Source organism: Centroberyx gerrardi, chromosome 13 (assembly GCF_048128805.1).
Source record: "Centroberyx gerrardi isolate f3 chromosome 13, fCenGer3.hap1.cur.20231027, whole genome shotgun sequence".
NCBI classification, from domain to species: Eukaryota; Metazoa; Chordata; class Actinopteri; order Beryciformes; family Berycidae; genus Centroberyx; species Centroberyx gerrardi.
In genome coordinates, this window is record NC_136009.1 from 23,167,991 (window position 1) to 23,194,458 (window position 26,468).

The 26,468-nt window shown below is 41.9% G+C and overlaps 1 protein-coding gene across 1 annotated transcript in view; it reads right to left on the bottom strand.

The window, feature by feature from the left end:
- Positions 1–26,468, bottom strand: part of piezo2b (piezo-type mechanosensitive ion channel component 2b) — an 82,547-nt gene that overhangs the window by 30,110 nt on the left and 25,969 nt on the right. Inside the window, exons 6-24 of the mRNA XM_071924320.2 lie at positions 25,708–25,966; positions 24,893–25,106; positions 20,154–20,328; positions 18,362–18,481; positions 17,475–17,510; positions 16,745–16,862; positions 15,856–16,040; positions 14,502–14,732; positions 13,470–13,590; positions 12,547–12,740; positions 11,839–11,987; positions 10,842–11,015; positions 7,855–8,120; positions 4,345–4,505; positions 2,627–2,803; positions 2,174–2,296; positions 1,498–1,698; positions 580–784; positions 127–228 (exon numbers count right to left, since the gene is read on the bottom strand). Of these exons, the coding sequence (XP_071780421.2) occupies positions 127–228; positions 580–784; positions 1,498–1,698; positions 2,174–2,296; positions 2,627–2,803; positions 4,345–4,505; positions 7,855–8,120; positions 10,842–11,015; positions 11,839–11,987; positions 12,547–12,740; positions 13,470–13,590; positions 14,502–14,732; positions 15,856–16,040; positions 16,745–16,862; positions 17,475–17,510; positions 18,362–18,481; positions 20,154–20,328; positions 24,893–25,106; positions 25,708–25,966 (3,211 nt within the window). The remainder of the gene's footprint in view (positions 1–126; positions 229–579; positions 785–1,497; positions 1,699–2,173; positions 2,297–2,626; positions 2,804–4,344; positions 4,506–7,854; positions 8,121–10,841; positions 11,016–11,838; positions 11,988–12,546; positions 12,741–13,469; positions 13,591–14,501; positions 14,733–15,855; positions 16,041–16,744; positions 16,863–17,474; positions 17,511–18,361; positions 18,482–20,153; positions 20,329–24,892; positions 25,107–25,707; positions 25,967–26,468) is intronic.

Genomic DNA, 26,468 nt, shown 5'->3' on the forward strand with positions numbered 1-26,468 from the left:
CCAGTGCAATTAACATGGCCGAGCATTGGTGCTGCTACTACTACTACTACTAATAATAATAATCATCAGAAGAAGAAGGGTAAAAGAGTTCAAACTCATTGCCAGTAGAACCAAGATGATACATACAGATGAGAAACATCGGATTGGGCTTGGTGTGGAAATCTGGAACATAGAGCCACTTGACCACATTGGAGTCTGTACTAGAGCTGGGAAACCTCCAGGGATAGTCTGAAATGAACACATACACCGTTATCAGAATCATAGATAACATACAATGTGTCAAGTCAAGTGTGAGTGTATATATACAGGATATGTGTAGTCTACTGTCCCTAGTATCTCTTGTCACTATACTGTCTTGCGATTGATTCCTATTATGCATTTTAATTCTTTATTTATTCTCTTTTCTTTGAATTGCCTTTGTGTACGAAATAAATGTGCTATATAAACAAACTTGCCAGGTGGGTGGGGTTTACCACATCAGGACAATACAGATGGTGCCAGGAAAGTTATTAATCATAGAAATCATTGTCAAATACTTTCCTGTGCAAGTACTATTTGACCCCAGTCTATCACACGCACCTTTACAGGCTGCAGGAGGGATCCCGATGCAGACAAAGTACTGGAAAGTCAGCATGCAGGCCAGGAAGCAGCAGTACTTGGGCCAGATCTCAGCGATGGCTTTCCTCCTGCGCCGGTACATGACCGCTATCAGGGCGAAGGCATGAAGCATGGCATAGAAGTCCATACGCTGCCCGACCACATTGACCACCAGCAGCAGGCAAGTCTGTGGGAGGAACAGCAGCAACACAAACTGTTTGTGGCCGTGGTTTAGAGCAAGTTAGTGCCGAAATGATCGGTCTGAGGACAAATTTACAGAGGTGTCGTTCCTGTCAATATGACCCATTAAGGTACATAGAGAGTTCATTCCTATGTTCCAAGATTGATAAATCATATAGGCATAAACATTCATTCCTATGCTGGAATACAGTAAATCACAGGTATAGAGGTTCGTTCTTACACTGGAGTTTTATCCTTACTTACCAATTTTTATCTTTCTTTCTTTTTTAATGTAATTTTACTAGACAAAAATTCTGTCCTGCTTTTGCTTGTACTCTTGATTTTGTCCATTTATTTTATGTAAAGCACTTTGAGTTGCATTCTATACATGAATGGTGCTATAAAAAATAAAGTTATTATTATTATTATTATTATAAAGGAGAGAGACTGTGAGACCGGCATTATACATTTCAAGTTCTCAACATCTGGATTATTATGAAATATTATTTTTCAACATCCAGTTTAGAGAAGTTCCCATCCAAACCTTACATTTTTAGATCATGAACCATGTAATTTTACATTACAAATCAAATATAACCATTTCTTTTGTATTATTTGTTAGCCTGCCATGATGTTAGCTATGTCAAATTACTGTAAAATGGTGAGAATGTCAGTTTACGCGTTCCTTGCCTCACATCCTCCGTTTTCATTGGAGCCTACCTCCAGTCCAAACTTGTAGAAGAAGTAGTTGATGAAGTATTTGATGAAGTTGATGATGCCGTTGTCCAGGTGCTGCCGTGTGATGCTGTGGAAGATGATCCTGGCAGCGGGAGGCGACAGTTTGTTCCTCAGTCTGAAGTATTCCTGATGGCGGTAGATGGTCACCTCGAACGCCAGGATGGCCAGCATCAGTAGGTTGTTCTGCACGGATGATGGTGAGGTGGAAGGTGAGCATTTTAACAGATTAATGAGTAAAAATACAGTACAATTGTCGTTTTTTTGGTAACTGAGGGGTGAAATATTCTAATTATGGGTTTTTTGGTTCTTTTGCTGAATATGCATGCAGACCCAGCTTTTTCTGAATAATTTTATTTGCTTAGTCTGAGTATTATTGGAGTTTTTTCCGACATGCTCCTTGATTTGTAGGCCAGGGATTCCATAGATCACAAAAATATCTTGTTTAGGAGGCCATCTCATAGACATTTTCACCTTATAAAGATAATATTACAGCCTCTTGTGATTTGGAAATTACAGTTGTCAGCATTGCTATTTATTGATTAATTGATTCATTTTATTTTTATTTTCTTAACTTGTTTATGTGCTGCCTTAACTGTGATGAATGCACTTTCGTGTGTGTGCTGCAGACTTCAAGTTGATGAATGTTTCCTCTGCTCACCCTGAGGTACTCCAGCAGGAGGTCGGACTTCATGAGGCCCACCCAGTTGGCTGGATCCACAGGCTCCTTATACAGCAGAGACACTTTCATCTCATCCCTCTGTTTGTCTGTGTAGTTCATTGGCTGGGGACAGAAAGGATAACTGCTTGTTTGCTTGGGAAATCTGACTAAATGCATCCTTGCGCCAAAGTATCTAGAATATGCTTAGCAGATCAAAGAAATCCACCATAAAATAAAATCACTAAGCTAAATCTGGTTGGCTGTTTGATGTTCAACATGTGTGTTTTGTATAATGTGATAAATGTTTATATCTTATGACAGGTCTCTTCTGAAAGGCTGTGAAAATGACATGCCTGAACGAATAAAGCATAAACATAATAAATAGGCTATTTACACTATGTATGTGTTATGCATACAACTTGAGTTGGGAAGCGTTTACTGTGTTATATTCACCATAGAGCAGTTCTTGGAATAGGAAGGCGGGTCTATAGACTTCAGCTGGTACAACATTTTGCAGATGATGATGACACACGTCCAGACAGTGCAAACACTGGAGGCCAGCGGCCGGAACTGGCTGTAGGGCAGAGCGAAGGCCCAGGACGCCAGGAACACATAGTTGAACAAAGACACCTGCACAGGATGCAACACAGATGATAAGACAAAAAAAACACACATTTCCTTTTTCCACTGTCATTCTCAGCACAGTTATATGGTGTACAGTGATACTAATAATACAAATAGTAACAATACTACTACTCCTTCACCTCATCTTATACTCACCTCATACTACTAATAATACTACTAATAATAATCAGCATTTTTGTAGAGGATTAAATAAAAAATACAAAAATCAACAGTAAAAAGTAAAGAACAATGTAAGAAAAGCAGGAACATAAAAACGCCACATTAAATGTGAGGTCAAGAACAATAAATATAAAGATCATTACATAAATGTAAGTCCATAAAAGTCAGATTGAATAAGAGATTTTAAAGATGATATTAATTTAGCCAGTCTGAGCTCCTCAGGCAGGTTGTTCCAAAATGTTGTCTTCAATCCAGACTTTGTAACAGCCGTTTTGTCCCAAAGACCCCGGGGTGCGATCTGTCCAGGTCGTTTTATACTTGACCAACCAGGTTCAGCTCAATTTAGTCCACGCTGGCTCAGTATGAGAGATAAACTTTATTTATATAGCACTCGAGCAAAAAAGTCACCATAGAATAAACGAGCAGTGCACCCGGCTGCACAGTAACTCTTTACCTCAGGATTGTATTACTATAAGTTGTCCTCAGAGATGGAGGATAACGGACATGCAGTAGTTTATGTGTACAAGTAGCTCCAATGGCCTCAAGATGTCACTGTCATTCATTTGTACTTTTTACTTGTATCTTGAGTCTGAACGCGACCCATTGAAAACCATGGAGGAAATCTTGACCATATACCAAGCAACGAAAACGGATTCTGACGCGATGTCCTTCTCCTTGACTGTATACAAAACAGATGTGAAAAGTAGACACTCAAAAGTTTGATTTCGCTGTTAAAATGTACTTTGAACGTCTGAGAAATGTAATGTCGTCCATCTTTCACCCTACTGTGTAAGTACCGTTCTCTACCTCTCTACCTATTTAATTTTAAGAGAGATATGCAGACCAAACACACACATCCTAATATACAAGGTAAAAATGCTATATCTGACCGGATTATCTGGTTATTTGTTGGGTTTGTTGAGTTTGCACATCATTATTTTGAAATTTGGATGCAGAGAACACCCAGCAGGGTGAATGGTGGACTTGGACATTGAGTTTTCCGTTTCTGAAATTTCCGAAGTGGATTTTAACAATTAAATCAAACTTTTGAGCGTCTATTTTCACCTATATTTGTTTTGTATATACTGAAGGAGGAGGCCTTTGCATCAAAACCCATCTTGGACCAGCCGCTTCTTGCCGAACGGTATGTGGTCAAAATTCCCTCCAAGGTTTTGCGTGGGTTATATTCACATGCAAGTAAATGCAAATGAATCACAGCAACAGCTTGAAGCCATTTGGGATAGTATACCACCTGGGAGAACGGGCTATAATAGGTGTGACTGAAAGTTGAGCGTGACTCCCCACTGCTGTGGATGTATCATCAAGGGAATGCAGAGTTTCCCTGATCCCGTCTCAAGCTACTGTACCTCTTTGACAGTGACCAGGATGATGTAGCAGGACACGATCTTGATGATGTGGATCTCCAGCAGCCACCAGATGAAGAGCTGCAGCTTGTGGAAATACTCCAGGAACTTGAGGAAGAGCACAGTGAGACGGTCGACCACCAGGTGCCATTTATTCTTCAGATCTGAAGAACGGAGATCGAAACCAGATACGTTTACATGCAAAACAGCAACAGTGAAGAAGAGCAACTAGAAAGTGTTTCTAGGTTTCAGCTCTTACAGACCAAATCTGTAATTAGAGTATGATGTCTTCTGTTGAAACACTGTCACCCCACTACTGGCTTTTTGTTTATGTTTACTGACTTAACTGACAAGGACTGACAATATGACCCCCTTTACACCTGGCATTAACATGCGTCCTGAGTGATTGGAGTGTAATCAGATAGCACAAAATGCATAAAATCCAGGTGTAAATGCACCCAAGATGGATTGAAGATCCCATCATCCAAAGATGCATTTGAACACATTAACAACAAAGTGTAAATGCAATGTGTCCCCAATCCACATTTAGGAGGTACGTAAATCAAAATAAACTTTTGTGCACAAATCCAACCAGGATACACACTCAAATCGGGGAAAAGACAAGGTGTTTACTGTCAATTTTTAAGAATGTAAATATTACAGAAGGATGTGATGAGCGTGACAATCCTCTTTTTGGCAAAACTGGATGTCAATATGTGTACAGGAGAAACATTTTAATGCCAGGTGGAGAGGGGGCCTATCTACACGTAACAGCTAAACGTGTTTTACATGTATTTTGAAGCTGTAAAAGATTTGCTGATGTAAAGATTCTTTTCCATATATGTCAAACTCTTCAAGAACCGCTGTAAATATGCCGAAAATGTGTATGGTCGAGTAAATTCTGGATTGTTGCTTTAATTACCTGAAAAGGTTGATTTTACAAGTAGTTTTATATTCTCACAAAGGATATAAAGCCCAGTAACAGCTTGACGGTGTATTCTTATACAAAGGCTATATTATCTTGGGTTTAATAGTGGCCTCATTGTTTGGATAAGGAACTCTGAGAGAGCATATAGCTCATAGCTCGCAGCTCATTATAAACCGAGAGGCCCTGTAGGGTTGTGTTTTATCACCTATTTTATTTTCTGTGTATACAAACAACCTTTTAATTTAAGACCAGTGTTACTGTCTGTGTAAATACACTAATGGTACAGCTTTAGTTGGCCTGAGCAGGAAAATGGGTACTTGAGCTCCTCATGGTGTCAGAACAGCAAACTAGACATAAATCTTGCTAAAAACAAAAATGTGCAATACAGAGGATTTTACAACACTGTTTGTGATAATTAATGGGCTGGCTGGTGAGAGTGCAGACAGTAGATACTTGGGCGCCCTGCTGGCCAACAGACTGAGCTTCTCTGAGAACACTCTGAGAAACGTATGCAACATACGTCTTCTGAGCAGGCTGAAGAGCTTTGAGCTGGGCGAGGAAGAACTTTGAAAAGGTCTCTGACACACATGATTGAAAGTGCGCTGTCTCTACGTAACAGCGCACTAGGTGAATCTTGGCTGTAAACACAGGAGTATCCTAGCGAGGGGAGTAAACATGGCCGGTCGAACAGCGCTGCAACTTAGGTGGGAGGCTTTGATATACTAGGACCAACACAAGAGTCCTGAGTATCTCACACTAGAGCTCACAACCCCTGCTGTGAGTCTGAGATGCTGAAGTGATTAAATGCAACACTGCAATGAGATCACTCCTACCCTCCAGATGAAGTTTACTACAATAACCTACTCTTACTTAAAGATTATTTTTTGGGCATTTTTGTCTTTATCGGACAATTCAAAGATGAGTCAGGAAAGATTGGGAGAGAGAGAGAGAGAGAGGGGGATGACATGCAGCAAAGTCTTCTACAAATAAACCTTGCACATTCTTCAGCACAACAGCATAGTGTTTTAATATCGAAGTATGTGTCATTATGTGAAGTGAAGCCAAAAGCAATGCTCCACCCCACCTACATACTAAAATTCTATTCTATTCTCATGCTGCACTATTAGTAATTCTGTTATGACCCCTCTCTACAGTTTATCATATCCCTGACCCCGACCCATCATCACCACCACAGCCACCCGGGACAACACCATGTTCTTACATCTGTTATCATGTTTGTCTGCTTTTGTCTGTCCCATGTTCTCTCTTCCTTAGATGTGTTTATTTCTTTTTTGACAGTGTGTCTTTTGTTTTAACCCACGTAAAGTGCGTTGAGAACATTTTGTTAACTTTCATTTTGAATGAAGGCCTCCCCTAAACGATGCCTTTTCAATGATGTTCAGGATGTTTTGGGGTGTGTATCATTTGGCCAGCAGAGAGCTGGTTGTGACTATTAAGGTGAGGCTGGCGGCCCCAGCACATGGAGGTCAGAGCAACAACAGCAATGGTGGAACAACAGTAAGAAATGAAAGTAGAGCAAAGCTCAACATGCGGCAGACAAGAACAATATCAGTATTGTTTTTTATTGCAGATTGGCTGCGTTCACCATCTGCTCCTTCAACGCCTGCAGTGGCTTTACAGATGCTGGTTACCTCAGCCTCAGGCTAGATGTTCTTTCAAAGTAAACAGCTCATCGGTATCAGTAACTGGGGAAGTGTTGAGGCGTGAACTTTGTGGAATAAAAAAATATTTTTATTCCACAAACTTTCTCAGTTTGCAGTACAACTTCATATAATGTGACTATCATGCAGAAATCACACAACCAACATGGAAGCTACAAAACCACTGTACAATGCAAATTGCATTTCCAAATTTCATGGTATTGTTTAACAAATGACCTGTTAATATAAAGTTACCAAAACATTACAACTGTCAGTGTTGCGGAAATTTGACTAACACCCTTTGAGTAAGTATCCCTCTGGTTGTCAACAGAATCAAACAGATTTAAAATTCTTCTTCCTGGTGTAAATTATGTCACATACAACCAATTAATGAATGCTCTAACTTGTCAACATGAGCTATGCCAATAGCTGGCTGCTTGCCAGCTGGCTATTAAAATCATTGCGCTGGATCTTTAACATATAAACTTTGCTTAAGACTAGTCTAAGCTTTAGACTGGTCTTACATTGTCAGGTTAGACTAGTCTAATTAAGACTGTCTATTGCATAAAAATTAAGACTGACTTACTTTGAGGTAGGAAAGTTAGCCTCCTTTTCACTGGCTAAGTTTAAGTTAACAACTTTGTTGCTATGACAACCAGTAGGCCTAACTGTCACAGTGTTTAAATACTGTAGCTATTTCATACAAGGTGGCAAATCTTTGGATTTTGGAAAGAGCGTTAAGAAGAGAAGAAGCCTTTAGAGACATAAACAACCCATTAGAAATCTACAACAATCAAGAAGTGAAGCGACTGTGATTTCCTAGAGAAACCATCCTTAAGTCAGATTTAAGTGTAAGACTGAGTGGATCTTTATGCAACTGGCAGTTGGAGAAGCTCGGTGACCTGCTGTGTTGCTCCACAGTACCTGAGCTCTGCTCGGTGCTGGGCTCCGGCTCGGTCCCCGGCTCGGTCCCCACGCTGCAGTGGCGGCTCTCCTCTGTGCTGGACTGCCGCGGGTCTGAGAAGCTCCTGGACTTCACCACATCAACGTCGTCCATCACCACCACCAGCTGCTGCTTCTCCTTCTCCCCCTGTCTGTCCTCCTGCTCCTCCTGCCTGGGCAGCGCTCCGTCCACCGAGGAGGAGCTGAGCATGGTGAGGTCCGCCAGGCTGCCGTCCTGGTGCACCAGTCTGACAACATGGGACAAGTTAATACACGCAAAGACATGTACACACACACACACTCATGTACACATCTGTATTACTATACTTGTGAGGACCTTTGTTGACTCATTCCCTAACCCCTAAACCTAACCTTAATCTCACACTTTCAAGCCTAAATTTAACCCCTATCCTAACCTCAACCTAATCCTAAAACAAGTGCTAACCTTAAAATAGTCATTTAAAGAAGTCAGGCAAAACGTCCTCACTTTGGGGATTTTCATTATTTCCAAATCCAAGTTTTAACCTTAAACTAACCTTCATTTTTAACCCTTACCTTAACATAATCCTAAATCTAATCTTAACCCTAAAGCCAAGTGCTAAACTTAAAAAGTCAGGTAAAAACTCCTCACTTTGGGGGATTTTCCTCATCTTTATACCCTTGTGAGGGCATTCGGTCCCCATAAGTATAAAACAAGTACACACACACACACACAGACACACACACACACAGCCCGGCTGATTCTCATAGGGCTCCATAGCAAATGTTAGGATGGGAATCGTCAGCCCTGCGTCCGCTAACAGAACAGCAGAGTGACGATACATCAAGCATTGTGATAAATAAGCATTGCACATTCCTTCTGCATTCTTTAAAACAATATAGGCTGTGTCGGTTTTTTGGTGTCTTAGGGGGTTCTTCTTCTTGCAGTGGATAAATGGTAATAGGCAAAAGGGAGGCATTAACCCTTTAAATTCTTCTCAGGCAATGGAGCGAGGTCAGAGGCTTGGGTTTGGCTTGCATGAACTGGCCGCATATCAAGGCAAGCATTTCATTATCTGGTGGTCAGACTTACTTGCTCGGCTGAGTAGGGATTTTTTGCTTGATGCTGCTCAGAACAATAAAGTTACACAGAAGCCAAGAAGAACAGTGAGGAGAGACACTGACAAAGACAGACTGAAACTGACATTATAATAACCACGTAGTGTGCTTTTGTTAAAATGCATGGAAACTGATCCAAAGTCTTTGGGGAGGAGAGTTTTCAGGAAAGGGGGGGGATTTTCTGGGGGTTCAGTGCAGTAAGGGGGTTTGGATCATTGGAAAGATACTGGGAGGGAAAAACAGTCCTTTCAGATTCAAACATGCTTGAGAAAGAGGTTGCTCTTCACAAAGGCAGACCCTTTGTAAACTAACAGAGACCAGTAGAGGGATTTTATTAGAAAAGGGTTAGGCGAGAGGGTGAAAGATCCAGAAACCTATTGGAGAACCCAACAGGAGGAGGCTACAGGCAAAAATAATAACAAAAACCTAACAAGGAAAACCATTCGTGAGTCAGTATAAATCACTGTGACATACTGAAACTACAAGAGTGAGAGATTTCAGAAGACCGTCAAGGTACCATCATCAGCAAACACAGGGTAACAGGGACGGATCAGTGTGGGGAATGTACATATGGCAACAGGAGGAGGACGTTCAGACTCAAGAGGTGGACTGGGATGGTGATGGATGCCACAGAAAGCGAGCATTTACCCACCTATTCATGATCAGATAGACACGACCATTGACTTTAGCATGGCTGTGAGAGGAGGGAGAGGAGGGTGGCAGAGGAGAGATGGCAGCGGGTCACAGAGGGAAGCAGAGCAGAGACGGGCTAAGCAAGCGGCAGTAAGACCACAGGAAAACAATGGAGAATCCACAATAACACAACAATAAAGACCACAAACACAGACTCTACAAAAACGTGATTATAACAAAGAGCAGCACAACAAAACACACAATGACAGATGCGTGAGAGAACATTGATTATAATGAGCGTTTCACAGGGTGTGTTAGTTTGATTATCCAGGCCAATGTGTGATGTAAAGGGCTGAATGTTGTCGCCTCTCTTAACATGCTAACACATTCTGTTGAGTTCACCCTCTGTACCTTCAGTGCAGTCATTTGCTACTCTAATGTCAACCATCACCCATTAAAATAAAGGCATGTTCACACCAAGCATGTTTGGAGCGGTTTATTTGAACTCTGGAGCGTTTACTCCGTTAGTTCGGTTCATTTGAGCAGGTGAGAACGATGCCATTCAAACTCAGGTGGCACCAAGACGCCTGAACATTCGGTTCTTGGTCGTCTTCCAAGCGAACTGCGGTGCGGTTTCTTGGGAGTGAGAACGTAACCTGAACCAGCTACAGGAAACGACCCCAAAATGTAAGGTTTTATGGGTATAGGGAGTCGGATGCTGACATCTGAGAGCCAGCAGTTAATCATGCTTGGATAACAAAATGAACTGAAGGCAAACCACAGTCCGGACTGATGCTTATATGCTCAGCTATTTCTTTGTGTGTTCTTAACTCGTATGAACACCAGAGAAGGGATATTTTGTCAAAGAGCGCAAACAAGTCCATAACAAGTTACAGGGACTGGAATCAGATTTGTTTTGACTCCCCAACCAAAATCTCAAACCTCGCAGGATGACAGGTTACGAAAACTCCAATAAACAAGCTACATGTGAGTCCATTTGATTTTTGTTTACAAGCCCTAGTTCACTTGTAATTGGGCAGTGTGAACCTAAATAAACCAAATCCAAAAATGCAATGAAGTAAGTTCCACTATGGCTCAGACCAAAGAAAACAAACTGTGATCGCAAAAAAGTGTGATCACACTCTGAGTCTGAGGTTTTTAACGTGTTTTTAAAAACGTCCAATAGACTACACTCTCAACCCTCGACCCTCGGCCCAAACCACCACCATGTGTCTCACCTGTAGATAGTGCTGTCCTCCTTGGCTGCCACGGCCTGGAGGTCGGTGAGCTGGAGGAAGCGGTCGTGGAAGTAGTGGAGGTGGAGGATACACACCAGCAGGAAGGAAGTGGGGATGAAAATCCTGCTGAACAGCATGGCGACGGAGAACCGCTCCAGGCCCAGGTCCTTCAGGCTGAATGGGGAGAAAACAGAGAGCGTGGGAAGTGAGCTTCTATGCTTAAAGTGTTTTTGAGGCACTTTAACCCCCAACTCCAACAGAGCTGCTCCATGATGATGCCAACAGAAGAAGACTGTGGTTGTACTGGTGTATATAATACTATTCTGTCATATCATTGTCAGTGGCATGTGATTAGTATATTACTGTATTACAATATATTATCACAAATCACTAAACAGTGATTCCTGTTCAACAGGCCTTTTTCTCCCATAGGGTTCAGGCAAAAGTACAATTTCCTGCATTTCCATGACCCAAAATATCCATTTTCCTGTCGAATAGGAAACGAGAAAAGGTCTAAAAGTGAGATGAATAGAAAAATAGCTAGTGTAATAACCTAGGTGTGGTAAAAGCTGAAAAATCTACTCTGATAATGGATTAATTTCAGATGAAATAAACAATTTGTAAAATTCCCTAACCAGAGAACTCACTAGGACAGTGGCTTTTTTTATACCTATTATTATTATTAGGAAACCTGATAATATCCAGGAGGATTGCTGTGCATACATTCTATTTTTCATTTGCATATTGTTTTACATTCATGCAGTTTCATGCATTCAGACTGTACAGTGCAACCACAGTCTTCCACTGTTGGCCTCTGAGCAGCTCCAGTGGAGCAAACAGCTGTTAGATGCCTTGCTGAAGGGTGGTCCAGTGTTACTGACAGTATTGCTGATTCACTCTCCCTGCCCAGAGTTTCCAAGCCTGTCCGTCTTGAACTGAGATCAGCGGCGAGTCACACCGCTGCTTCCCTGACCTTTAACCTCTCTGTGCAGCTCACCTCTCTTCATCCATACCGGTCATGCCGGACCAGAAGGGCAGCGAGGTCTCGAACTGGAAGGTGTAGACCAGGGTGAGGACCAGCATGGTGTACATCACCACCGACATCCAGAAGTACTTCAGGATCCTTCGCCAGTACTCATAGTGCACCTGGACAGGAGCAACAGCTGATTGTTACTCGGGTTTTAAATTCTCTAATATTAACAACTGTAATGTATTAAATTACAAAGTGCATAGAGGACATTTGGATTTAGGGTGATGGCTCTGTTTTACTGTAGTTGTGGATATAAAACTGTCGAGAATGCACTGTGGATTATGAGCCTGCACTACACAAACTTTATGACACCGTTAAAATGTCAGCACCTTTTGTCTTTTGGAAATTGAATTTGGAAACCGGACAACATTCTCCTCATTCACCGAGTATGGAATATACACTTCTCTTCATTTGGCTGAGTGTGCATGTGTGTGTGTATGTGTGTGTGTGTGTGTGTGTGCATGTGTGTGCATGCATGTGTGTGCATGCATGTGTGTGCATGCTTCACAGTCAGATGAAAATGTAAAACTTTTCAGGAACTAAGAAAATAGCCTTTTTGTTGTCGTTAAGTTTTCTCAACCCATTACGTGTTACGAGGTTTTCACGTGAGAACAGCGAACTGCATTTCCGTACATGGGTACACGTATGATCACATGTGTGTTTGCGTGACGGTACCTGGTAGAGCGCCACGCAGAAGAGGAACATCATCATGTAGATGATCTTGTACATGACGATGCGTCCCTCGAAGCTGACGAAGAAGAACATGCCGCCGCAGATGTAGATCCAGTACTTGACCAGCACAGCCATGATCATGCTGCCCAGCACCTGCATGATGTCCTGCTCCCCTCCCTCCTCAGTGTCCTCCTCCTCTATAAACAAGGTAAAAACACCAAGGCATCCAAATAACTTTTCCCCAGTCAGTCAATCAAACGGGCCTCCAAGCTACCTAGCTATCCATTTTTTGATCCATGGTGTGGAAATCCAACAGCCTCACTGTTCGTCCTTCTTCTCCAACACAAACTATAGTATAGTTACCATATTTTATACAGCAGTTAGTTCCAGTCGAGTAATTTGATTGGACAGGAGGCATTCCATGAGTGCTGATATACAGTATAACAGCATATCATATTGTTAAAACCGTTTTCATCAGTCGTCATTTTAAATGTTGTCTCAAAGGTTCTTGAAAATGTCAACTGTCACACAACTCCTAATGCATTAAAGATAGCTAACTTTCCTTTGATGTAAACTATACTGTATTTCTAGTGTAATCTAACTAGACTAAGAGTATAGGCCTCCTGCTGAAGGCAGGAAACTTTAATCTTTTCTGTCCACGAGCCAAAATTCACCTGCCACTCTCATTATTTCACCAGCCACATTAAGCTTTACTTCAGAAAACAAACTGTAAATAGTAGTTGGTTATTATCTACCAAAGTGGCCGGTAGAATGGACAAATTTACCAGCCACAGCCAAATATTCCCAGTATTTGCCTGGTGGCTAGTGTTAATTTCCCACTCTGCTCCTGTCCTTTCTACTCATAGAGTCACCTGTGATGTATTTCTAGTTTAATCTGACTAAACGAACAGTGCAGGGCTCCTTACCCTTCTTCTTGTGCTCCTCCACACGAACGTCTAAGAGATCCGTGTCTTCTTCCTTCAGTCTCTCCTGTCTCTCCGTCAGCGTCTGTCTCAGCAGCAGCCAGAAGCTCAGAAGACACAGGATCTAGACACACAGAGAAGAGAGATGTTTGGACAAACACATGATCAGGACAAAAAAGGAAAACAGGCCTGGCTCAAACTAATAAATCTTAGCATTTGTTTTAACCTGCTTGGAGTTATATATATATATATTATTATCTTATACTTTCATGGGATCATTTAAACTTTCTGGCGCTCATTATTATGGTTCCACATTACAAACCCCACTCATCTGGCATTTAAGTAAACTAAAATAAACCACAAAATTTTTTTTGCAAAAATGTTTGACCCAGGTCTGAAATACAATAACACCTTCACTCTCGGAAGGAATGAATACATGCAGTGTTTCCTAAAACATACCGCACACTGCAGTGATACAAAACATGAACCACTGCAATGAGTCTGTAGTTGTTATGAAAGCCAGAGTCTGTGGTGACCAACTGACATAAAATCTCATTCTAGACACAATTAGGTCAAGTTCAGTAGCTGCCAACATGAAAGGCTTTGAACCATTCCAAAACATGTCAAAACATTGCAGACTTGACCTTCTCCTTTAGGAATATATTGTACGACTGCCCCCTCTTAGTTAATTAGGCGATGATTTGAGAGATAGAGTTTGACTTCTTGAGTTAATGATTTGGTTTTGGCAATTTTGTAAACACATTGCATGACTTACTTGCTTGTATGTATTGGTATTCTCAGATCAAAGGTTTTCACTTGATCTAAAAGTCAGTTTGCATGATTGCATGGATTTGTAGGGGATAAAAACGAACAACGTGTGAGGAGTTTTGACAATTTGTCACTGAAATGGGCTATTTGCTAAGTCAAGAAAATCCTTTAACTGTCAATCCAATTTCTCTCGTCAGGGACAGCCATGATGCATTGACAATTATTTTCTAGAAAAAGTTGACTCTCTACAGAAAGGCCTTGGCGTACCTTGGAGCCCAGCTCGCTGAAGGGAACCGCCTTCTTGAGGAAGAGTCCTGGGACCGGCTTCAGGCTCTCAAAACTCCAGATGTACTGCAGGACCAGCAGCAGGTTGCCATATGCCACCATGAAGGGAGACGTCAGCATGGCGTAGCGCCGCCGGTCCCTCACCATCCACAGCATACAGGACCAGATCAGGAACACAAACGTCAGCCAGCTGACATAAGTGATGCTCCACGCCTGAAGAGAATAGATTACATTCAATAAATACAAATACTGAATGATGAAGGCCAGATAAGCAGATATGAACTGATCAGGTAACATGCAAACAACACCTTACTTTACAATGGCCTTATTCCACTTTATTAGCCTATATATTATTACTTATGGAAAGGTATTGTACACAATACTTGTGCAGTTACTAATGTAAGTATAATTACTTACAACCTTGTAAATACATTACATTTTAAGGAGATTTTATTAAGTCCTGGCACACTACTATTGTGTACAAATTTTCATATGCTGCATTAGAAGAAAGATGCATTGACAGTGACACACTTCAAAGATTAGATTGCACATGCGCTACCGATCCAATCACAGTCAACCAAATAAGTGTAACTTTTATTTATTTAACTGTTATTCATCCAGGAAAGGTTGACGCAGCACACATGCTCTCTCTCAGCAACACACTGCTACACATTCAGTCCTGGGAGCTGCCCAGTCCAACCACAGTCTTCTACTATTGGCCACTGAGCAGCTCCACTGGAGCAGTTGGGGGTTAATTGCCTTGCTCAAGGGCTTCTTAATGGAATTTATTCAGGGAGAGGAGAGTATTTCTCTTCCACTTTCCCCACCAAGATTTTCCCCAGCAGTCTGTGACCACCAGATTTGAACTGATTACCTTCTGGTTATAATGCTGCATTCATGACATGTCGGATTCACCGTAAATATAAGCTGCCAACTGGGCAAAACTGTTCATGTCAGTAGGACATGTGGGAACTTCTTGCAGGCTCTGACATCTTCCACTTGGCGTCACAAACTGTGAAAGTGTGTCAACACAAGCGGCAAACACTGCAGTGAATCCACCAGAGTCAGCAGTCCAAAATAATAAAAATCGTTAAACTCAGACTATACATACAATCAATTCTACTTATGAAAAGCAAACAATTTCTGCTGCAGTTCATTTATGGTTGATTTAAATTCACAAATAAAACTAGACGATTAGAGTTAAACACTTGAACGCTTCCAAGTGTTTAACTTCTCCATCGTTCTTCTTCTTCCGATATGACCTGAACGCAGCGTAGGCCCGCTTCTCTAACTCCTAGGTTACACCACCTATGGGCTACTGCTGGTCATTACTCACCATCATGGCTATGAGAGCACAGATGTAGCTCTGCTTCATGATGAAGCGAAAGACAGTGACCACAGCGCTGGTTCCTCCGTTCTTCTTCTCCTCCTCCTCTCCTCCTTCATGCTGCTCCTCTCCTCCCTCCATCGCCGTCTCCTCCGGGGGCAAACACACTTCGTACACACATTCGTCCTTCTTCTCTGGTTGGACACAGAAACACACCTCGTTGTTAAAATAGTCACAGTGCTCTGTTGCATTACATGTGTTTCCGACAAATGTGGTGTAATGCCATACATCCTGATCTGGTTGTAGCTGTTGTTTGATTACAAGCACTTGTTTGTTTACCAAGATGGCTGAGTAGTGATTCAAGAAAACTATGAATCCAATAGATCAGCTTCATTCTACATACTGACACAATAAAAATAGATTAAAAAATCAGCAAAAAAGATAATAAAAATAACAATACAAAGGGAACATGATGTAGGCACTGTTTCAATAATCTACAATATGTTTGTTTTGTTGTTTTTATTGCTGTCTCCAAAATGTTAACTTTTCAAAAAAACTACTTTGTTTTGTAGCTTGATCAAAATGCATTTTTTGAGTTTATCCACTGGGTTTTGAAAGGGTTTCCTAACCTTGAGGGCTGTAGTTTGTCTTAACCCACAGAGGACCAGACTTAAGTAAAAACATGAAAACCACCAAAACAGAGTTACAAGGTTTCCACATGACAGCAGCACTAGCTTAGTTTACAAGGACACCAGGCCACAATATGTGCTATGATTTTTTATGCTAACTGATAGAATCACTCATTAGCAGTTCTAATCTATTTTGCATTTTCACTCATTGGTTCCACTCTTTCCACAGAAATGCCCATGAGGAAAACAAAAGAGGGTGTATGGCTCACCTGTGATGTCACTGGACTGGCCCACTTTATACTGGGGGGTGGAGTAGAGGTCCAGACTCACCGGTCCATTCTCAGTCGCAATCAAGTCGAAGGAGGTCCCATTTGAGGTTAACATAGCCTGTAGTTCAATACCAGATACTGAGTATAATGGCAATAACTAGGGAAATGATTTGTATATATTTTTATATGCATCACACTACTGTGTAGTATTCTGCCCCACAAAGGCAAACAGAAGTAACTGCTTTTTATGTTTTAAGGGTCAAATGATATGGCCAGGATTTAGCTGTCATATCATCAATAATTACACCCTTAAATGCTAACTGATATATAGTCCACTTTTACACCAATGAAAGTGGATTGCTGGGGCAGGAGATACACTTTGATGTCATTTTTATTAGTTTCAGTACTCATGCAATTACTGCACTTTGGCTTTGTAGGGCAGTATTGGACTCTTATACTTTTTATTCAAAGGCTTTTTCACATTGCACATTCTTTGACTTAACCCAGTGCAAACTGCACTTTAAACCTGACTAAACTTGACTAGCCCCGGGCTAACTGATACAGTGTGAAAAAGGGTTAAATAATCTCTGTGCCAAATCTTAACCTTGGGTTAAGGAAAACCCTGGGCTACAAGGGTGCAGTGTGAAAAGCACTTTCCAGTAATTATTGGGGACTGTGGGGTGAAGGAGTAAGGTGCACGACTTCAACACAAATCCAGAAGAACCCCCACCTCAGCTGTACTGAAGCCGTCCTGCGTGGAGAGGAGCTGGGAGGAGAAAAGAGCATACAAGACAAGGTGTGTTATTGATGAGCTGCTGGAGTCAAAGGCCTCCTTGTTCTTTATAGTCCCTGATAAGCAGGAACAAAGCCGAACAGCACTATTCTGTAAATCGAGCCCATCACTCATCTGTGTCTGCACACCCTAAAAGCTTTTAAACCTCAAGAGGTGGCCAGTGGAGACAGACTACGGACCTTGTTATGGGAACAAGGTCAGAATGTGTGTGTGTGTGTGTGTGTGTGTGTGTGTGTGTGTGTACAGTTCCAGCTGAAATCGGTCCAGGGATGAGGCTATCTCTATTACGGAGGTGAAAGCTGGGGCAAAACAAGACCTGAGGCAAGCTTGAGAAAACAATCAACAACTACAGCTCGAGTTTACAATCCAACTAATAAAGAGTCAAGGTTGCTACATGTTTTTACAAATCAATTTTCATCACTTCTCCAGGACTATTCCATTCCATTTCAGGTTGATTTTCGCTGAATAACTCAACTGAATGTCCCTGGTCTTTTTTTTTAGCTAGTAAGCTAGTAATCACTAGTAATCAAGCAGCCAAGCTTGTTAAACACTTATTAGTTAAGTTAGTTAAGTTGAACACTTGAGTAGTTGAAGAAAATGATCCTGAACAAATTGGATATGTTACATTTCCATATTTTTTTCCAGACCCTAGATAACACACTTCCCAATTTCTTTTCCATGTTTCCCATGACCTTAGAATCCCTGAACAGTGTTTTCGGAAAAGGACCTACAGTATATGGCATTGCTGACCCAAGGATGACTCCTTCATGACTTATCCAATAATCAATACTTTGTCAGTCATGTGTGTATTGAGCCTGACGTACGTTTTTCTCGTCCGTGCCCTGGTGTGCCTTCCACCACAGCTGCCTCTTCTTGTCGGCTGAGTTATTCGTTCCATTTCCGACCAAGTCCTCCTCCTCGTTCATGTCGCCGTCCTCGTCGTCCTGAAAAAACAAAGATAGAGAGTTTGGATGATAGAGATCTTCCCCACTGGGTCATGAGCTCAGTCTTCCTGTTGTGCAACATAGATGATACTCCCAAGAATCAGTGTTTTAGTATCAGTGTCACCTTTGAAAACAGGAAATGAGGTAATAAAATACCACCATTTATGATCGCTCTTAGGTATTTTATTAGCAATAAACAAAATATCATCCTGGTGGCTCAACAGGCCAAGACACATACCATACACAGGTACCTGCAGCATCAGAGGTTCGAATCCTCTCACTTTCTGCTGTATACTGTATGAAATCATAGTGTTATTTGATAATAAATAACGTTTCCTCTATAACTTTAGATTTGGTTCTTTATTGGTCTTATTTTGGTTCCAGTTATATTTCTAGTGCAGGCTGTAGTGCTAAACATTTTCCAAATTTTTCTTTGGATACTTGAAATTGATTGAAATTAGACTAAATCACACTGTTAATTTTACTGTCATACTTTGTCTAGCTTGATTGACTGATTGATTGATTGATTGATTGGTTGATTGATTGTGTCCTCATGGGCTTACAAGACACTATTTTACAATGAATTAATGGGAACAAAAGCTCACGCTCGCAGATGCAAAAAAAAAAAAATGCGAAAAAAACAAAACACATACAGTAAGTATTGACAGATATTGAGTTAAATAGGATGAATCCAGAGGAAGCACTGCAAATCAACCTTGACATTAATCAGTAAATAATAACAGCCCGTCCTGATTGGCCTGAATGACCCATGTCTGTTTGGTCAACATCGGGTCCACCATAAAGCGCCATATTTACTATCGATCAACTGTCAGCTGCAGATTTACATCGTAATCATGTTTTATTATTAGCGTCTTCTAAAGTGTAAGAGAAGGTGAAAAAACCACACACTCATACACACACCTCAGTGGAGAGATCAATAATGCATACAGCCGCAAAGGTTTACGGGGAAGTATTGACCCTCTATAAAAACACTAATCTATAACTCCATTACAGGGGAGAAGAGCTGAGCCTCGGGACCTGATGTACAGGAGGACAGGCCTCCGCTCGGGACCAGGGGGCTTCATGACAGAGAAGTCTGAGTCCGCCTCTGCCACATCGCTTGACTGTTAATGTGTATCCCTGCCTCTTCTACGATGGATTTCTTCCTGTATGATTGTTGAATGTCGGTGCAAAATGGCGGCTCTCGGTGCAAAAGAAGCCCTCGCTCTTTCATTCTGAGGGACTGACACCAAAACCTGACGCTTAATGTTGATGTTTTAGATCGCCGAAAATGTTTCTGTGATCAAAATTGTAGCTGCGCTGGAAATATCTCATGTGTGATGTCACGTCATCTACAGGCCAGTTATGCACAGTTATCCTAATCGTAACCAAACAACAAAAGGGGCCCAGAAATTCAAGGTACATCACCAGTAACAGTTTTCTAACAGTGATAAAATGTTTAAGGGTGGATTTCTCCTTTAAGTCCACCTCTGTTAAGGCCAAGGCAAGCTCATGACCAGAAATATAAAAATATCATGTGATTGCATTCCATACCATTTCCAATAATAGTCTGGATGGAATCAGTATTTTAATAAATGTGTCAGTTCTCTGCACTAAATAGATCTAGGGCTCATGTGCTTTCCATTCATCGTATTTCTATCTCTGCCCTCACCGCCGGCTGGTCGATGGGTTCCTGCAGCCAGAGGCGGATGAGCGTAGCCAGGGTGTAGTAGAGAATCAGCAGCATGATGGGATTGACAAAGTGGTGCCACTTAAGATTTGGGTTCTTGATGAGCTTCCATGTCTGGGAGCAGTCGCTCTGAACGATGGAGGAGATGCCAAATAAACTGCAGAGGGAGACAGACAGGAATGGGAGAATAAGAGAGTGGAAAATGCTTACAGGTATTACAGGATTGCACAGAACAAATACAGTAAAAAAAAGTTACAATAAAATCCAGCAATCAGCGCTGTTTGGACATTAAAAGGGAACATTACTCAATTGAAAAATGTACTGAATGTTAAGTCAATATTTTTTAACACAAATCTCTCCCAAAGCCAAAAAAAGGGTCCTGTAGAAAAGAGTAGAGTAGAACAAAGTACTAACACTGCAGGGGTTGGGGTTTCAATTCCCACCCATAATAAAAATGTATGCACTGACAGTACAGTAAGGTGCTTTGGGTATCAAATGGCATATGTTATAGACATATATAAAAGTTTGATCATATACAAGGCTTGAAATTTTGATCAGATAGAAAGTCTACTCGAATAATTTTATAACTCGAATAATAACTTTCTGGTGTAATAATGTTGTCAGTTCTGAACCTGAACATGTACCTTTATTCCTTAAAAAAATCCCCCTGGTTTCTCTCTCACACACTTTGACTATCTTGCCCAATTTATGGAGCTGCTCCAGACTTTACACCTGACAACACAAATTTGAATCTTAGTTCTCTGAATTCTGACTTTGAAAGAGAGTTATCTGTGTTCACAAATTAACTGGACTGCCTTTGACCTAGACAATGAAAATAACAAATAGGCTTTCTTATATTCGTGTGGTGTTCCCCTTCAAAGGCGGTGGCAGCATTAGAAGGAAGCAAAATTGCACGAATGCTTGTGTGTAAATCTTTTGTGAACCAAATTTCCTGAGTAAACATACACTGATTAAGTTTTTTTCGCCAGCGTTTTCTCGATTGAAAGAATTGGCCCAAAGACATCCGTCAGAGGATTAGACTATTCTTATTGCGGGAACTGCATGGTATAATTTAGCTTCAGAGGCCGTGGGTTGTTCATCTCCAAAACTAATTATCGATTCCAGAAACAAAGCCAGGATGGATGAGGCGATGTAAACATTACAAAAGCTTGGAGGAACTGCAGAGTCATACTCTCTGTGCTGGGCGGCCTGTCTGTACACTACTAGACATGGGTCAAGCAGTTTTTGTAAATAATTCATAGTGTTTGCTTTAATCTGCTTGGAGTACCAGATGGGTGGGGTTTATCATATCAGGTTAATTTACAGTGTGAATACTGTCATATATCATCAATCTGTGATGTTCAATGCATTCCAGGAGTTATTTTGTGATGAAGTGTTGTAATTTACTTTTTTCGTGTGACCACTGTCCCGCAACCTGCCTCGTCTACTTCTGCTTCAGTTAGTGATTTCCTACATTTCCCAGAATGCCTTTTGACAACCCCTGGAGAACATGCCTGAACTTGCTGCGGGTTATACGTGTAGAGGGAGAGAGCGATAGCGTAGTAAAAGCAAGAGAGCGAGAGTTTTTCCAGGCAAGAAAAACCAGACCAGGGACTTAAAACGCAACATGTCGTGTGGCTGCATTGCATTCTGGTCTATTGGGGCTGCTGTCGGTGAAGAAATTGGTCTCTCTGCCTTTTCTTGCTCCTTGTATGATTGTTGAACATCGGTGCAAAATAGTGAGTCTGGAAAAAAGCCCTTGTTCTTTGATTTTGAGGGACTGACACCAAAACCTGATGTTTTATATAGCTGAAAAAATGTCTACTATCAAAATCCATTGTAGCTGCGTTGGAAATATGAATAAGAAAAAATACACCATCAAACAAGACAATGGGCCCAGAAATGCAAGGTATAGCTGTTTATTACCAGTGTTAAAAGTGTTAATGGTGGATTTTTCCTTAGAGTCATGTAAACAGCTTTAGAAATCCAGTGTAGCTAGCTATTGACTTTGATAGTGACTCTTCGGTGGCAGGCTTGACTCAGACAATCTCTTTCCTTTCCCTAACCTTAGAATTTAGAAAATGTGTTGTGGCTGAAAAGGCCTTTGTAACACTGTCCGTCCTTTTCCTCTCAGCAGAACAAAGGGGGTTCACTGTACAGGAATTGTACTGACGTCTACCAATGACAACCATGTGGATTTAGAAGCCTCCAGAGTCTTGGTCTTCCTATGCCATGTGGAAGAGGTAACACCCCCCCCCCCTTCCCACCCCACGCCGCTTCCTGAACAGTTTCTCCCTGCAGCTGGGGAAGGCCTGCTGGTCACATGACTGGGGACTTCCATTGTAAGGCGGGGAGGCAGGAAGAGGAGTGTGAGCCGGGCCTCTCAACAGCCTCACTCAACACCGGCCCCACAGCAAGGCCGAGTCACTGTCAACAACCACAATTAGGGCAGCCACTGAGGCAGCCTATTGTCCAATAGGGGCCGCACATATTTATGGCCCTCGGAGTTTCCCTCTGACCGCCTCAGGGTGTGCGGAGTAGGAAACAGGCGCGAGCAGAGGGGGACACGCTACTTTTATCAGCAAATTGGGCCAAGGTTTTTCACGCAGCGGCAGACAGGAATACCTCCGCACTGTGGAAAGTCAACACGAACGCATGAGAAGAAAGTAGATGATGAAACAGTTGGCCTGTTCATATCCAAATTTAGGCGTAGAGATACACTATAAACGTAAAGAGTCAACCAGGTAACTTGCATGTTACTCCTACTGCTCCTTACAGTATGTGCAGATTGAACAAACTACTACTGAAGGTGAAAGAGTCCATTCATTCTGATGAGTTTGTTTTCTAATGAGAAACCTGTCAATACAACACCATGTTTACAGCTTATCTGCCATCTGAGCCAAGAGGAAGAGGGCACAAGGTTTACCCAAGGCAGCCCCGGCTATACATAGCCATAATGGCATTGGTCCTGACACACAGCAGCACAGCTTCTAAATGAAAAGCCATAAAATCAATAGGTCCCAGTAACAGCAAGGGCACCGAAACAACGGCTAGGGTGACACTGGTGAGGTGTAAAAGACACACCATCCTCATTACAGTATTCCTTATGATGGGTGATGTGCCACAATTTGGAGAGACTTGAAAAACAAGCCAGCCAAAATGTTTTTACTGCTAAATACAACAGAGTTTTTATGGTGGCAGACAATAATTATCTATTATCTATCTATTATGTTGATGACTGTACTATGATTGCCTTGTGATTGTCCTATTTGTCTTGTCTGTCCACTGCACAAATGAAGTTCCTCACAGAAAAAAAGCAATTCAAATTAAATTTTTGAGTGCTCGCTATTCGATATTTCCATTTTTTTCTCACTGTCTTTCTTTGGTTTTTGAGTTAAGCACTTCCATCTCTACTTGCAATGCACTATAACAATAAAAATAGACATCTGTACAATGTCATAACAATGGCTAAAAGCCCTGTATCTCCTGTTGTTACCCACGTAGGGCGGTAGCCTTGATTTGTAATTGGTAAATAAACATCATTCCTTGCATTCCACGCTGTCAGTCAAACACAATGGGCTTAGTGACCTGGGTGGCTTCTGCTCCAGAGTTTGTGTACGTTACACCTCCGACCGACGTATGCTGGCAAGATGTGCAACAATGTGGCTTGACTCTAACCACTGCGTTTTACCGCCGCAGCCACAAACAGCTGATTACCTCTTCTTCTCATGCATAATTTAACAGCACTGGCTGGAGGGAAGAGCCTAAAAGCTGTCCCTCTTATGCTGATGTGAGTGGGAGTTTGATAGATCTACTCTCCAGCTGAGCTTGCCTTTTCCTTGGGCCTTCTTGTTTGTAGCAATAGTAAATATTTACTGTCATTTAAATGAACTTGCCCTGAGCGTGTTAAATATCAGTCAAAGGAGCTATGGCTGCTGAGGATTTGTTGTGTATTTCGGTACTGTGTCCAGCAATCACACAATATCAGTCTGTCCTTCTTGTTATGAAACTGGAGAAATTACCATTTGTTAAAGCTGCACAATGCAGCTTCACACACTGGTGCCCCCAAATGGCAGTGAGAGCTTAATTGTTTGAAAAAAATGTAACTTCAGTGCCCAGAAATCATGCAACGTGACACTGGTAAATTGCGCACAGCACACACGTTTACCAACGGAGCCAGTCTGTGATGCTTTATACCAAAGGGACAAGAGAGGAAAAAGACCTAACGTTGGTGGGTCCAGCTTTCTCTGGACGGAGCGCTCACTCACTGCTGTTTAGGAGACAGTTTGTATTTTGTTCTAAAGTTTTGATTTGTCACTTCCTCTGGGCAGAAAAGTGTATAGAAATCACCAAATAGAGTGAACTGATGGCATTTCCATTAGAGGGGATGGGACGCTCGTCTCTCTTGCAGCCCGACTTTGTGATTTAGGCTGATAAAACAGATGTGTTTTTACATAAAAATGTTGCCTAGTGCAGCTTTAAAAGTTTCTTTACAAAATGAGATATTCAACTTTTGAAGACAGTCTTACAAAATGGCTGATAGTGCAACATGACACTTTTTAAAGGATAATAGGTGACATACAGCAAGTCCTTGGTTGACAAAATTATACCACTTTTACTGACTGGATCCTCTGTTAGAGATATTCAAAAATGAGTTCCAGACAGTGATTTTTTCCCCCCAAAATGGATAAACTGTATGTTGTTCTGAAAATGCGTCTGACCTGATGTATGTGTCGTCTGGCGGGATGGACTCCTGGAAGAACTGGAACTGGTACAGGTAGAGGATGATGAGGTGGCCGGCGCTGAAGATGGCCATCAGGACGCACATGCAGCTGAAGATGAGCGTGTCGAAGGTCTGGCAGAAGGACCACCAGGTGCACAGGAACAGGAAGACAAAGAAGTAGACAGCCGAGGTCAGCGAGGGCAGCATGATGCCTGCAAACACACACACACACACACACACACACACACACACAGTCCATACAGAGACACAGATGATTGTGGTTTATCAGAACAGGATGGCAAATAATTCTCAGCATTTGTTTTAACCTACATAGAGTACCAGATGGGTGGGGCTTACCGCTTTACAACTCTTCAGATAGTGTCAGGTAAACTGGCAATCAGAGAAAAATATACTTAACTGACTTTGAAATCATTTCCCATAATTGCCTAAACCTTCTGGCACTCATTGTCTTGTCCCATGCGGCAAACTCCACCCATCTGGCTCACCAAGCGGGTTAAAACAAATGCTATTATTTGCAAATACTATTTGGCCCAGGTTTGTTCATTATACGGCACAAGAACATGCTTTAAGGCGCAGGTGGAAGGGAAGGTTTGCAGTAGTTGCAGCTACAAAATTGAGAATATAAGGAAAGTATAAGACACGCCTGTCAAAATGGCAATCAGGTATGTTAGTTATGCAGGATTGAAACAGTTATGAGGTACAGAGGAATGCTTCAAGTTGGACGTGCCTCAGATTGGTACCGGCATGCAGTTGGTGCAGCAATGGGTGTAAAAAATTCAACTAGCCACTCACCTGTCAGGCCCAACAAGATGGTGACCACCACCTTTCCAGCGGTGGTGATCAAATTCCCGATGATCTCTTTTACTTTGGACGCGACCCCAGCCACAATCCGCAGGATCTTCAACTTGGTGCTCTCCTTCACCTCCTCCTCCTCCTCCTCCTCCTCCTCATCCAGTTCCTCGTCCTCCTCGTCCTCCTCGGCCTCGTACCCCGCTTCAAAGTCCTCCTCTAGCAGGACGTTGTCGTCCAGGCTCAGCTTTTCCTCTTCCTCCTTGGTGGATCACATTCACACAACAAATATGTTTCAGTATTGAATGATGAATGGTGCTGCAGTTTTCAGGTCAGAGCTCTCCATGGTGCTGAAAACACATTCCTTACAGGTAGCGCCAGCATAACAATCCCTGTGTATCGTCCAGTATTATAACATACACATCATATCTGTCCGCTGAAGACTGAAGGTCCCTGTCTTGGCTTTCAGTTGGGAGTGTGTTTGAGCATAAATGTTTGTGTGGCTGCTTGAGAAATTATTAGAGACTTGACAAGTGTCCAGAAGCAGCGTAATGGCTGACTTTTGTCTCTGGAACCATATGTTGGTCTAAGATCAAATCCAGCCAGTACTTTCTTTGCTGTGTCTCCACAACTATGCATCTCTCTCACTTTCCTACAGTCTCAGTAAAGTAAAAAAAACACCATAAGACGCGGGCCATCCAATCTGATTTATATACAACACATAAGGCATTAGGCAAAGAGAGTAGCAGGTGGCGCAGAGCCTA